This window comes from Chelonoidis abingdonii, chromosome 17 (genome assembly GCF_003597395.2).
Source record: "Chelonoidis abingdonii isolate Lonesome George chromosome 17, CheloAbing_2.0, whole genome shotgun sequence".
Taxonomy (NCBI): domain Eukaryota; kingdom Metazoa; phylum Chordata; order Testudines; family Testudinidae; genus Chelonoidis; species Chelonoidis abingdonii.
In genome coordinates, this window is record NC_133785.1 from 11,358,170 (window position 1) to 11,371,332 (window position 13,163).

General features: G+C 57.6%; 1 protein-coding gene across 2 annotated transcripts in view; it reads left to right on the forward strand.

Annotated features, from left to right (window-relative positions):
- Positions 1–10,617, forward strand: part of SF3B2 (splicing factor 3b subunit 2) — a 15,359-nt gene extending 4,742 nt beyond the window's left edge. The window contains exons 5-21 of one of the 2 annotated variants that reach the window (XM_032804170.2): positions 547–673; positions 867–967; positions 1,221–1,326; positions 2,142–2,230; positions 3,162–3,365; positions 4,177–4,314; positions 4,659–4,739; positions 5,275–5,502; positions 5,888–6,037; positions 6,357–6,446; positions 6,807–6,914; positions 7,622–7,729; positions 8,275–8,417; positions 8,562–8,663; positions 9,103–9,202; positions 9,923–10,108; positions 10,373–10,617. In XM_032804170.2, the coding sequence (XP_032660061.1) occupies positions 547–673; positions 867–967; positions 1,221–1,326; positions 2,142–2,230; positions 3,162–3,365; positions 4,177–4,314; positions 4,659–4,739; positions 5,275–5,502; positions 5,888–6,037; positions 6,357–6,446; positions 6,807–6,914; positions 7,622–7,729; positions 8,275–8,417; positions 8,562–8,663; positions 9,103–9,202; positions 9,923–10,108; positions 10,373–10,444 (2,133 nt within the window). In that variant the 3' untranslated portion in view covers positions 10,445–10,617. The remainder of the gene's footprint in view (positions 1–546; positions 674–866; positions 968–1,220; positions 1,327–2,141; positions 2,231–3,161; positions 3,366–4,176; positions 4,315–4,658; positions 4,740–5,274; positions 5,503–5,887; positions 6,038–6,356; positions 6,447–6,806; positions 6,915–7,621; positions 7,730–8,274; positions 8,418–8,561; positions 8,664–9,102; positions 9,203–9,922; positions 10,109–10,372) is intronic. The other variant, XM_032804171.2, reaches the window with a different exon arrangement.
- Positions 10,618–13,163: the final 2,546 nt, after the last annotated feature.

Below are 13,163 nucleotides of genomic sequence, written 5' to 3' on the forward strand. Positions count from 1 at the left end.
GGGGACAAGGAGCAAGGGGGTTGGATGAGTTGGGAGTTCTGAGGGGGGCAGTTGGGGTGGGAAGTAGGAGGGGGTGGATAGGGGGTGGGGGCCAGGTTGTCTGGGGAGGCACAGCCTTCCCTACCCTGCCCTCCATACAGTTGCGCAACCCTGATATGGCCCTGAGGCCAAAAAGTTTGCCCACCACCCCTGGCCTACAGTCTCCCCCAATAACCTTCAGTGCCGGTGTTCCTATCCAGCACCACCCCCCCAGCCACAATTCTGCTCTCTCCCCGCAAATCTCCAGCTCCCGTGAGCCCTTCGAGTCCAGAATCTGGCCTATCTGGCCTGATATCTCCTCCACCAGAGGGTTCATGGCCTCATGTCTCCTGGCGTCCCTCTCCATGATTATGGAGTGAGCATCGAACACTCCTGCATGGCAGGGTTGTTGCCTATTCCATCCCATCCCGCACAGACATCCTGTGGGGAAGGCTGGGTTGCGAGCAGGGCTGCTGATCTTCAGCTCCCACCCAACAGTGACCTCTCCATGTGTTCTTCTTTTCTCAGGCTGCAGTCTTATTGGAACAGGAGCGGCAGAAAGAGATGGCCAAGCTGGCCCCCCCGGTGCCCAGACCTCCCCTGGATGTGGGGCCTGTCAGACCCATAGGACCAAGGCCCCCAATGGTGCCACGAGGTGAGATTATTTCCCCAACTGGGGTGTGGAATCGGGTGTCTTTCTCTTCTAGCAGGCTCTGGCTCTGATCCAGCCCCTGGCTGCTGCCTCTGCTTTGGAAGTAGGGGATCAAGAAGCAACAGGGAGCTGGTTACTTCAGATCCATTCCTTATGGGGACTCACCTCTTTGTGTGTATCTCTCCTGCCCATCTAGGTAGTGCCCCTGTGGGACCGCCGCTGCCCGGAGTTCCTATTGGTGCCCCTGGCCCAAGGCCGCGGGGGCCGCCGCCGCCTCCTGGGGAAGAAGGCCGAGAGGTAAGCATGCAGAAGGTGGTGGCTGGAGGGTGGCCTGTTGCAGGTGGGGCAGCTTTCTGAGATGTGTTGGAGGTAGAGAGAATTCCTATTTCCCCGCCCCCCCCACATGGTGGGTTCTATACCTGGCTCTGGGAGGGGAATGGGGTCTGGGTGGGGTGCTAGGAGCCAGGACTCCTGGGTTGTTCCTGTCCAAGCCAGCCTGTGGGTCCTGTTGTGGAACGTCCCCCTGCTTAGTGATTGCCTCTGTTTGTAGACAGACGATTCCACCATTGGCCCCAAGATCCCTCAGGCCCTGGAAAAGATCCTGCAACTCAAGGAGATCCGACAGGAGGAGCTCATAACCGTTCCTGGCACCACAGGTAACAGGCTCCTTCCATTCTGTTCCTGTGTGGTTTGGGGCAGGAGCCCTGGCTGCAGGCAGAGCCCTGATCTCTCCCACCAGGAGGTGCTGTAGGGAGCAAGGGCAGGAGTTCTGGAGGGTCAGGATGGACACCTGGGTTTTATCCCCAGCTCCGAGTGGGGAGGAGAGTCTAGTGTGTTAGAGCTGGTGGGCGACTGGGAGTCAGGGCTCCTGGATTCTACTTCTGGCTCATGTGGGAGTGGGACCTAGAAGTTAGAGCTGGGAACTGCATGCCAGTGATCTGTACCCCATCTTTCTAAATCCTCTTGCTTCCCCTGCCCTGCTTTTTGGTTGTGCCCTGGCACTGGTGACTGCTGTTGGAACTTACCCAAGAGCTGGGTGCTGTCTGAAGGCAGGGGGAATCCTTTTTTTCTAGGCACGCCCCAGTTAACCTCTCTTTGCAGTGTCCGTACCCCAGAAGACAGGAGTGGCAGGCATCTCCTAGGGAACCGATCTCCTGTTCCTTGGTAATGCTCCTCAAAAGCAGAGGCAACTAACCTGCCTGGGTTGTGTTCCTTCTATATGCTGCAACCCCCACTAAGCCAACTCTTGCACTGGGACAAATGGGGGCTGGTTGGCATGTGTCTATGGGGGGTGCAGGAGAATTGGCATCCCTTGTAATGTGGTTGGTCACTCCTGCTCCCAGGATGCAGTTCTGAGGAATTGGCAGGGCTGTCCCCTCCTTCTCTTTCACCAGAACTTGCTGCAGTGCGTCTGACACCTCCTCTCCCTCCCACCCCCCTCCATCCCTTGCTGATTCTCCCTGTATTTCAGTAGATGACGATATGGAGACAGATTTGAAGGCATTGATCAGTATCTCTGCTTCAGAGACCGAGGAGGACATGGCTCTGTCAAAGAAAGAGGTGAGCAGGCTGTGTGCCACGAATTAGTCCCCAGCTCATTAAGTGGCTTAGACAGGGGAAGCTGGGAGCCTTGACTCCTGGGTTCTCTCCTCACTTCTGGGAGGAGAGCAGGGGGTACTGGGAGCCTGGACTCCTGGGTTCTATCCCCAGTTTGTTGTTGGCTTGCTGTGTAAGAACTGGTCAACCCCTTCATTTCTCTCTGCTTTGGTTTTCCCTTCCATTGAATGAGCTTGTCTACTTTCAGAAGCAGAGAGCTCTGTTAGATGCTGAGATGGGCACTTCCCCCATGTCTAACCTCAGCCTGGCTAGTGACAGGTAGATTTAAAGTGACTGCATCAGCTGAGCACAGGCCTTGATGTTGAGGCTGAAAACATTGCCTGGATTGTAATAGATTCCCATGAACCATGTTTCCAATTAGGGCATTTGAATCTTCCCTGGCTGCCAATGTGGGGAGGGATGGGAGTGAAATTGACTCTGAGTTGCATGTAAAACTCACAAGAACCTCCCTGCAACAGGGATGCCAGGAGAGAAAGGCGGTGGGAGATCTTTCCCTTTGCATTCAGGGGGCTCTAGATTGGAAACACTTCACAGCAGCTGGGAACTGCCACATAAAGCTGAGGCCCTGGCCATGTGTGGCAAGTCTCATGAGCTGCTGTGCTGAGCCCAGCATCCTGCAAGATGACTGTCAGGATCGTTTCCTGCTGTCATCATAAAGTTCCTCCTCCAGAATTCTTCATGTCTGCCATATATGGTGCAGCTCTGTCATGTGCAGTGGAAGAGCTGCCACTTACAGGATGGAGTGTGACCTGCGTCTCAGCGCTGGGGAGGGTTCTCTGTATAAACAGCCCCTCCCCACCGCTCCACCCCAGAGATGGCTGCATCTGAGCACCAGCGGAGGGCCCTATAGTTATTAACATGCTTCTCTCGGCAGAGGAACCGTAAGCGCCGTAACCGGAAGAAGAAGAAGAAGGCACGTGTGGCAGCACAGGGCACAGAGGGCAAAGGGGAGAAGGAGTCTCAGCGCACTGAACCCAAAGACACTGAGTCAGTGGTGGAGATTGAGTACGTCACTGAGGAGCCAGAGATTTATGACCCCAACTTCATCTTCTTCAAGAGGATCTTCGATGCCTTCAAGGTGAGCCAGGCTCAGGGTGCAGCCCTGGGGTTTTGGCGCTACCCAGCTAAAGGAGCCTCTGGTGGTTAAAGTGGTGGCATCTGTCTGAGGAGTGGGGTCTAGTGGTTAGAGCATAGAAGGGTGCCAGGACTCCTGGGAGGGCAGTGGGGTCTAGTGGTTAGAAGAGTGGGGCTGGAAGTCAGGACTTCTGAGTTCTAGCCCTAGCTCTTTGAGACCCTTCTCTTGAGTGGGGCATGGAGAGACTACGGGCTGCACTGAGCCCCATTCCTGTGATGATCTGTTTGCAATGGGGCGGGGGAAGTAGCTGCAAGCTCCATCCGCCATGGCTCTGGGGGCAGTGCTTCCCGCCTCATCAGGATACAGATCAGTGTCTGCGCTCCAGCTCATGTTCCCTGCAGCGTGAGAGGGGGCACAAGCTGGGTTCTCGTGCCTGCTGCTGAGTTGGCTGACCCCTGGATGGTGCTGAGAGGAGAGGGAACTTCCCCTCCATAATTCAGAAGTCCCTCCTCTTACTTAAGGGCCTGGCTTGTAGATCTTCATTCCCCGTGGCAGCAGCACCCCCACATGGCCTGTTTCCCCCATCTGTTCTCTTTGGGGTTCTGCTAGCATCTCTGAGGAGATGGGAAAGGAGCATCCTTCACTCTGTCACCCGAGTCTTGTGCCTCCCCTGCTGTGGGGCTCCCAGCTGCTCCTTGGGGAACAATTGCTCAGGCTCATGTGCTCCTGCTTAAATCCCCCTCCGGTCAGTGTCTCCTCCCTGGGGATGGAGTCTCTAGCCTCTGCACCTTCTCACCCTCCCTTACCCCCACAGCTGACGGATGATGTAAAGAAAGATAAAGAGAAGGAGCCTGACAAGGCAGACAAGCCAGAGAGCGCAGCCGCACCCAAGAAGAAGGGCTTCGAGGAGGACCGGAAGGGCAGCGACGATGACAGTTCTGATGATGAACAGGTGGGCTGGGGGTGGGGCCAGGCAGCTAGCCAGTGGAACTCCCTGCCACCACCATGTCCTAGAGCGCAGGAGAGACTTGGGGGCGGGGGCAGGTATTGCTAGGGATCAATTAGGTTGGCATCTGCACTGATCCCAGTTGGTGCTGTGGTCCCGAGGCTACAAAGCTGGGCTAGTGCTGCAGGGAGGTGCTTTATTGGGAGTGGGAGATTTTTCATCTGCATCTTGCACTGGCCACTATTAGCATGTGTTGGGGGTTTACTGGGTCCATTAGTCTGATCAGATGGAAGTGATAATGTGGGGGACTCTGGCTGGATGACCTTATTGTGTTTCTTTCTTGGGTCTAGGAGAAGAAACCTGAGGCCCCAAAACTGTCCAAGAAGAAGCTGAGACGCATGAACCGTTTCACGGTGGCAGAGCTCAAGCAGGTGAGATGGTCAGTCACCCCCAGTGCCATGTGGGTGTCTGTGTCACAGCTTCTCTGAAGGGGCACCCCCTGGGGAACAGAGCTGGTGTTGCTCAAGATGCTGTAGAGAGGGATGGGACTGAACGGCCCCTCCCCTCTCAGCCCCTGGTTCAGGGCACAGGGGACTCTGCATTGGGGTTGGTGCCCTCTGGGCTCGGGGCCCAGCTTGGCCAGTTGGGTTGGTACTGTTTAGGTAGCAGGAGTGCAACTGACCCAGCTGGGTGTTGGGCCATGCTTTTTCTCGCAGGGAACACTACCAGCAAGGGGTCACCCAGGATGAACTTGCCTCAGGTCCCATTGGGACCCTTTGGCCTCTGCTGTCTGGCTGGGATGGGGCTGATGGAGCAGGGGGAATCGGACTTAGTGGCTGGGAATAGGGGGAAGGAAGAGAAGGTTTGGGTGCTCTAAAGGTTAAGCTGTTGGCCTGGGGTAGAGATGATGGGAGGGCGGTAAAGTCTGGCACTTGGAGGGTTAAGCCTGTGCTGTCCTGTCCCCAGCTTGTGGCGCGCCCGGATGTGGTGGAGATGCATGATGTGACAGCCCAGGATCCCAAGCTGCTGGTGCATCTCAAGGCCACTCGCAACTCTGTGCCAGTGCCCCGGCACTGGTGCTTCAAGCGCAAGTACTTGCAGGGCAAGCGGGGCATTGAGAAGCCGCCTTTTGAGCTGCCTGACTTCATCAAGCGCACGGGCATCCAGGAGATGCGAGAGGCGTTGCAGGAAAAGGTACCTACATGTGCACCACAGTCCAGAGATAGCTGCATCTTGGTGCCAGTCGAGGGGTCCTTGTATAAACAGCCCCTACCTCAGCTCCCCCCTGATCTGGGTTGCTGTGTGGTGACTTGGAGGGGCTGGTGCTATATTCCCCTCCCTGAGGTGACTGCAAGACTTGGTCCTGTTATCCATTGCCATATTTCCATGCCACGCATGCACCTCCCCTCCCACCCCCCTTCCCCACCCCATTAGTAGATCCGGTCTGCCTCCTGGAGAGGGGTTTACATCCTGGGCCCTGCAGGGGGTGGCAGGAGGCTGTTTGGTGGCACTGTCTGTCCCTGCAGGGCCCATGGCGTGTTGAGGTGTGCTCACAGTCTCCTTTCTCTCACCCCCACAGGAGGAACAGAAAACCATGAAGTCAAAGATGCGGGAGAAGGTTCGCCCCAAGATGGGCAAGATTGACATTGACTACCAGAAGCTGCATGACGCCTTCTTCAAGTGGCAGACCAAGCCCAAGCTCACCATCCATGGAGACCTCTACTACGAGGTGGGTGTGAGGCCTGGGGAAGCCCTGTCCCTACGGGAACCCCTCAGATAGGGCAGTGGCTCCGGCTGGGGTCTGGGTCCAGAGCGTGCCCCATGACTCAGGAGGGCAGTCTCCATCTCTGGCAGACAGCTGGAGATTGTGGGCTGGGAAGGAAAACCTTTCCTGGCCTGGCTCTCTCTGACCCTGGGTTTTTGGTTGCTGGGAGCCTCTCCCCAGCTGGTGCTAGGCTGTGATCAGCCCATGTGGGGTGCTGCCAGAGCCCACTAGCATTGGGGCACCCCCTCGCAATTGCTGACCCCAAGACACTCTTCTCCACCAGGGCAAGGAGTTTGAGACGCGGCTGAAAGAGAAGAAGCCAGGGGACCTGTCAGACGAGCTGCGCATTGCCTTGGGGATGCCCGTTGGCCCAGTAAGTGCTCTTGGAAGCCGCCTGTCAGACGAGGGTAGCTGGTGTGACCCTCACCTGCTGGTCCTACGGCCAGCCTTTGGGAGGCAGCTAGTCATGGCCACTGCATGGCTGGGCACCTAGAGACTAGAACAGCAGAGCAGCTTTAGGGTGGGATTGCAGGGCACTGGCAGAGCTATGGTGGTGGGGAGATAGGTAGCAGGAGGCTGTAGGTTGGGACTGATGGGTGCCTGTCAGTGATAGATGAGGTTTTTGGTCCCCTCCTTCTGGCACTTTCTTGCTGATGGTCCTTGGGGCTGGCTAGCCAGGGCTGGGCAAGCAAGTCTGTCGTATTGGCTAACACCATGTCTCTACTGGTTCCAGAATGCCCACAAAGTACCACCCCCATGGCTGATTGCCATGCAGCGCTACGGCCCACCTCCCTCCTACCCTAACCTGAAGATCCCGGGCCTCAATTCCCCCATCCCAGAGGTGAGTGGCTGAGTCTGTCGTGTGGGATGCTGGGGAATGATCCCTCATCCCAGCATGTGCTCTTTGGGTGTCTGCAGGGCTCTCGAATGGCTGGGAGGCCAGCGGCACTGTCACTGGTGCCAGGGTGCCTGCTGGAGTGGTCCTAGTCCAAGAAGCCCCTCCCCATTTGGCCCTTTTTTTCACTGGGGGAAAAAGGGGCCTCTTGCCTCAGCTGCACTGCCCCAAGTTTCAGCCTGCCAATACAGAGTGACACTATCCCTGAGACTCCCCTTTTCCTAGCAAAGATCAGGTTGGAGCACTGGCCTCTTTCCTCCTTCCCACTCTTGAGCCCCCTGCCCCGCCCCCCAGTAGATCACTTTCATCTGACACTCACGGCTTCTTGTTCTTGTGTTCCCCACTTCACGTTATATGCTCGTCTTCCTCCTGCCCCACTCGCACCATCCACAGACCTGTATTAACTATCCTGCAATGAAATCTACCCCTTGTGCATAGAAACCAGCACAGTCGCAAGGGGTGAGAGGAGCACTGGCACAGCTTCCCAGCTGGGAGGTTAAGGCCCACAGACGGGAGGTGACCCAGCCAGAGTCAGTGGCTGGGCCAGGGCCAGGACCAGAGCCCAGGAGTCCTGGCTTCCAGTCGCCCCCTGCTCTAACCAACCGGACTCCACTGTCCTCTGGAGCTTGAATAACTCTTTCCTCTTGTCCCAGGGCTGCTCGTTTGGGTACCATGCTGGAGGCTGGGGGAAACCCCCAGTTGATGAAACTGGGAAGCCTCTGTATGGAGACGTCTTTGGGACCAATGCTTCTGAGTTCCAGGTAGGTATCCAAGTGATCACGGCCCTGGAGAGACTGGGTGGGGGTGGGAATAACCATTGCTTGGGGGATTGTGGTCACATGCCATTCCTGTACTTTCTGGACACAATGGGGTGAGCTAGGGGCCACCCACTGGCCGGCATTCTCCCTCTTTGGTACTGCCAACCAGGCTGGGGCTCTTTCAGGGTGGCGGGAACCAAGATGAATACGCAACTTGCACTGACCCATTACCTCCCTGCTGAGTGTCAGTAGGGCCCCTGGAACTGCTCCTCCATGGGGCTGATGAGCTGAGGCAGAGCTGGGATGGGGGGGGTTGCAAGGCTGGTGCTGGGGAAAAGATTGGATCCCTGAACATCAGAGACTGAATCCCCTGTTCCTACTTGTACTGGGGCTAGAATGGTGCCCCCTAGAGGAGGAAAGCCCGTTTTCCTACTCCTCTGAGCCAGCCTGTCTCCCTGCTCGGCAGCTGAATCAGAGCAGCACTCTCCAGTGGGGAGAGGCCCCATCCTCACATCTTCCTCCCTGTAACCCATCTCCTCTCATTTCAGACCAAGGCAGAAGAGGAGGAAATTGACCGGACGCCCTGGGGAGAGCTGGAGCCATCAGACGAGGAATCCTCAGAGGAGGAAGAGGAGGAGGAAAGTGATGAGGAGAAGCCAGATGAGACGGGCTTCATCACCCCGGCTGACAGGTCGGTGCCTGTCGGGGTAGGGGCTGCCCTGGCATGGGCTATGGTGGTGCTGGGGCTGGCGTGGGGTTGTGGCGGGTGGGGGCATGGTCAGTGAGGGCCATGTGGCCCAGGTGCTGTCTCTAACCATTTGCCCTTCCTCCCCAGTGGCCTGATCACGCCAGGTGGCTTCTCCTCTGTCCCTGCTGGCATGGAGACTCCTGAGCTCATTGAGCTGAGGAAGAAGAAGATAGAGGAGGCCATGGATGGGTAAGTCAGGCCTCTGCCTTGCTTGTGCCACTCAGCTCCCCCAGAGACAGCGCGAGGAGCAGGACTCAAGAGAATCCCATGGAACCCTAGGGGGCACCGTAGTGTGGCGCTAATGCCCCCATGTGCTGTACTGGCATTAGGGAGTGGGGTGGGGCTCTGTGAGGGGTGCAGAGCCTAGCATGAGCCAGGGCGTGATGCTGGTAATGCTGTTACTTTGGAGGCTCTCGGTCACTTACCTTCCCACTTGGGACTCCTAGTCCTGCTCTCTTGGCCCAGTCTCAGCCCTGCTGTTCCCATTCTGCTTCCCAAATCCCTCCTGCTGTTTCATTAGGGCCAGACACTCTCTTCTCCACTTCCTATCCCAATCTGCTGTCTGGCAGAGGTAGCTGCATCTCTGTCCCCGTTGTGCTGATCCTGTGTCTGCCCCCCTTACCCACAGCAGCGAGACGCCCCAGCTCTTCACGGTGCTGCCAGAGAAGCGAACCGCCACGGTTGGGGGTGCCATGATGGGTTCCACTCACATCTATGACATGTCCACGGTGAGTGACTTAGGGCAGCCAGCCAGGTGAACTCTGGGACCTGAACCAGCGACCAACGGCTTGGCGGGATGGGGACCTGGACTGCCAGAACTCACCTGTGCTCTCCGGGGTCCCTGGAGCAGTTGTGGTGACAAGGCTTCCTTGCATGGGAGGGGCAATGGGGTGGGGCTGCTTGTCCTTGGCATGAGCACTGGTCTGTGTTCACTAGTGATCTGGAGCAGGGAGTGGGCCAGCTGGGCAGGGGAGTCGGGTACTGAGGGCAGTGGGGATTGAGGAGTGGGCAGCATTGGAGTAGAGAGCTGGAAAGCCATGGTGCAGGGAGGGGGGTAGGACTCAACTGGATGGGCTATGGAAAGGGGTTGAGCAGTGTGGAGGGCAGAAGATGGCCCTTGGCTGCTGAAGGGCCAGGCTAGAACTGAAGTTCAGTGAGACCACCCAAGTCCAGTTCAAGTGCAAGACCCTGGCCTTCCCCACTGCAGTTAGCCTGTGGGACTCTCTGCCCACAGGGTCTCATGGTGGCTGAGAGCCAAGCAGGGTCTGGGTGTTTCTGTGGGAACCCTGGGCATTTGAGGTGAGAGCTCTGAATGCTCCGCCTGGGGGAGATTGTCCCCCCAATAAGATAAACCAGGCTAGTGTGGCCCCTGGCTGCTGTTCCTTGGGGGCAAGGGCTCCCCCTTCCCATGCATAGTGCTGGCGTCTCACTCTTCTCCTCACCTGCAGGTGATGAGCCGGAAGGGGCCGGTGCCAGAGATCCAGGGAGTGGAGGTGGCGCTGGCTCCTGAGGAGTTGGAGCTTGATCCGATGGCCATGACGCAGAAGTACGAAGAGCATGTGCGGGAGCAGCAGGCCCAGGTGGAGAAGGAGGACTTCAGTGACATGGTGGCTGAGCACGCAGCTAAGCAGAAGGTATGAGGGGGGGCAGGCCTGGGGGAAGGGGCCTGGAGTGGGACATGGGGCTGAACCCTCTATGGGGTGCCAGCTCCTATCTGGCTCCACAGCGGTAGGGGGATTGATTGGCTTGCAGTCAGTGAATGAGATACAGAGTCTGTCCCCTCTAGGGGGTGCCAAAGCTCCTGTCCAGCTTCAGGGTCGGGGAGAAACTGGGCCAGGGAGGAGGTCATGAGTCTCTTGCTGGCTGAACTTTTTCTTTCTCTCTCTCTTTCCCTGCAGCAGAAGAAGCGGAAAGCACAGCCCCAAGACACGCGTGGGGGCGGCAAGAAGTACAAAGAGTTCAAGTTCTAGCCCCACCCCCTTGGTTTGCATCCCTTCTGTTTTTAACTTGTTCCTGTCCCTGTGCTGTGGGGAGAGCCACACTCGCTGGCGCCCCCTGCTGGTTAGTCCCCTCCAACTGTTTTGTTTTTTTGTAAATAAAATCCTGGGTCCTGGGGCAATGCCCCTGCCTGGGTTTTCGCTCAGTCTGGCCTGTTGGATCTTGTTTCTGGGAGGCAAGCACTGCCTCTTCCCTTTGCTGTCTCAGGATCCCCATCAACCACTGCACCTTCCCATCTTCAGCCAAATGCTGTGGGGCAAGTGAAGACAAGGGGGCCGTGCAGGGTGGGCTCCTGGGAATCTGCTCCTCAGGCAATAAGCCACGTTGTGGAGATTCGGATGTAGAACTTCTGTTACCTGGGTGCCAGGCTTTGGAGTACAGTGATCTCTGTGCACTCTGCTTCCAGTTTCCTGTTGGCTCTGTGTGTGGCTCTGCCAGGCAGGTGAGATTTCCAGGTCTATTGTAAAAAGCCGGTGGGAGCAAAGGGGTAGTTGCCTTGTAGGGCTGTGCTGTGCAGAGTGATCTCCCCTGGCAGGCCCCCCTCTGTTGTAGTAAAACTGCTGTGAGCTGGGTCACTGCCCTCACCCCAGAGCTGCAGCCCCTACCGTAGTGTCTCAGGGCAGCCCTCGTTGCTTTGGGAAGAGGGAACGGGGCAGCTGCATGTGAAGCAGCACTGCTGCCCAGCCATCTCAAAGTGCTTGCCAGTCATCCCCATGCAGCAGGCAGTGACTTGCCATTGCTCTGTGTGACCATGGGCCAGGCTGAGGATAGAATCCAGGAGTCCTGCTAGACAAGCAACGAGCTAGAAACATCAGGCTGTAGCCTTTGTGCCATAGCTACAGGCTGATGGCCGAGCTGGCCCCCTTAGCAGGAACCAGCTGTCCTGGAGCTTGGGGCAGTGTTGGCTGTGGCCTTGGCCTCAGCACAGGTGATCTGTGCCCTTGCCCTTGCCCTTGCTGGGAAACTGGTTCTTGTTTCACCCTAGGGTGCTCCAAACCATGGGCCCCTCCAGCTGGCAACTTTCACCCCTGGCCTTCTCTGTAGTGCCTGCGTAGGTGGGATCCAAACTCCAGCTCCTTTCTGCCCTGATACCTGCGCTTTGCTTCCTGCTGTTGGTCCCAGCAGTGTGGCATGGCAGTGCCTGTGACCCTGGTGCACACACTGCAGAGCAGTGGGCACACCACAGCCCTGGCACAGGGGTGGGATTCTGCTCCGGTTAGACAGGAGCTTTTGGGCACAGGGAGGGGTGGCAGGGGAACTGGGCTTCCTACTGTCCAATCACCTTGACAGTGGGGAGGGAAGTTTAGGGGCTGCCTTGTTTGGCAGCTGGGTGTGTCTCTAAAGCTGCTCAAGGAAAAGGGTGCCCCCTCCCCAATTCCCAGCAAGCATGGGAGTCTTTGCTGTGGGCCTAGAAGAGGGGACTGCTAGTAGCTGCCTCACTAGAGTTGAGAACAGAGCAAGGAAGGGTGGATAGGTCTTGCTGTCGGGTGCTGGGCTGGCACTTGGGCAGGTATGACACTGAAGCAGCTGTGGGCATTCTTTCCCTGGGGAGAGGCCCCCACCCTTTTGCAGTAACCAATCTTGCCAGCTGCAGTCTGGGGCTTGCCCCGTGGGGAAAGCAGCTGCATGGCCCAGCCTTGGTGCTTGCCTGGCCAGAGCTCTGTTAGCCAGGTCATTTACATGACCTCCCAGAGCTGGAGAAGGGAAAGCTGAGGCCAGGTAAACACCTTGACCTAGCACTGCCCTGTGGTGCTAGCTGGGACCTGTGCAGCAGGCTCGCTGCACAGCAAGGGGTCAGACTGGGTTTCTATGACCCTTCTCTCATACCCTCCATTCTGCCCCTGCAAATGGGGAAACAGCTGGAAGAGCTGGAGCTAGATGTCTGAACTCTTGCCCCCACTCTATTCCAGAGGCTGCTCCCTTGTCAGTCTCTGGTCCTGCAGTCACTGTGGGAAGCTCTTGGGCTGGGGCCAGCGCTTGGAGCCCAAGCTGCTGCATAGCAGTGGACAGGGCTGCTGGAACAATTTGTACAGGGGGGGTGCTGAGAGCCACTGAACCAAACTAAACCTTGTATATAATGGAAACCACTTCAAGCCAGGGGGTGCAGCAGCACCCCTAGTTCCAGCACCTATGGCAGTGGGAGAAAAGAAGTGAGCCAGCACCCTCATTTGGGCTGCTTTCCTGCCCTGCCTCCTCACCACCATTCCCTTACTGGCATAGAGGGGTCCTGGGGCCTAGAGCTGGGCTGAGTGACTCCCAAGCTGGGGAGGGCTCTCCTCAAGCCAGCATGGGCCCAGCCCCCTGCACTAGCATAAGTGGGGCAGTGGAGAGTGCCAGTAGGGGACAGGATGGGACTAGGGCAGAGAAATGTGTGCTTGACCAGCGGCTCGACCTAGCTGGACGTTTGGTGGGAGGGAGAACTGAGGGAAGGGGGCTGGGTTAGTAGGGGAGGAGGGGCAGAGGGAGGTAGTGGGGTGTGGTGGAGAGGATTGGTGGGGTGGGCAGAGAGGGTTAGTGGGGAGGGTGGGAAGAGGGATGGGGCTGGGTTAGTGGTAGGGTGGGAAACAAGCGGCAGTGAGGAGGATTAGAGGGGGCAGAGGAATGTAGTGTAGGGGTGGGAAGGAGAGGGCAGAGGAGCTTAGTGGGAGGGAGGGGGCTGAGGGATTTAGTGGGGGGTGAGAAGGGGAGGCA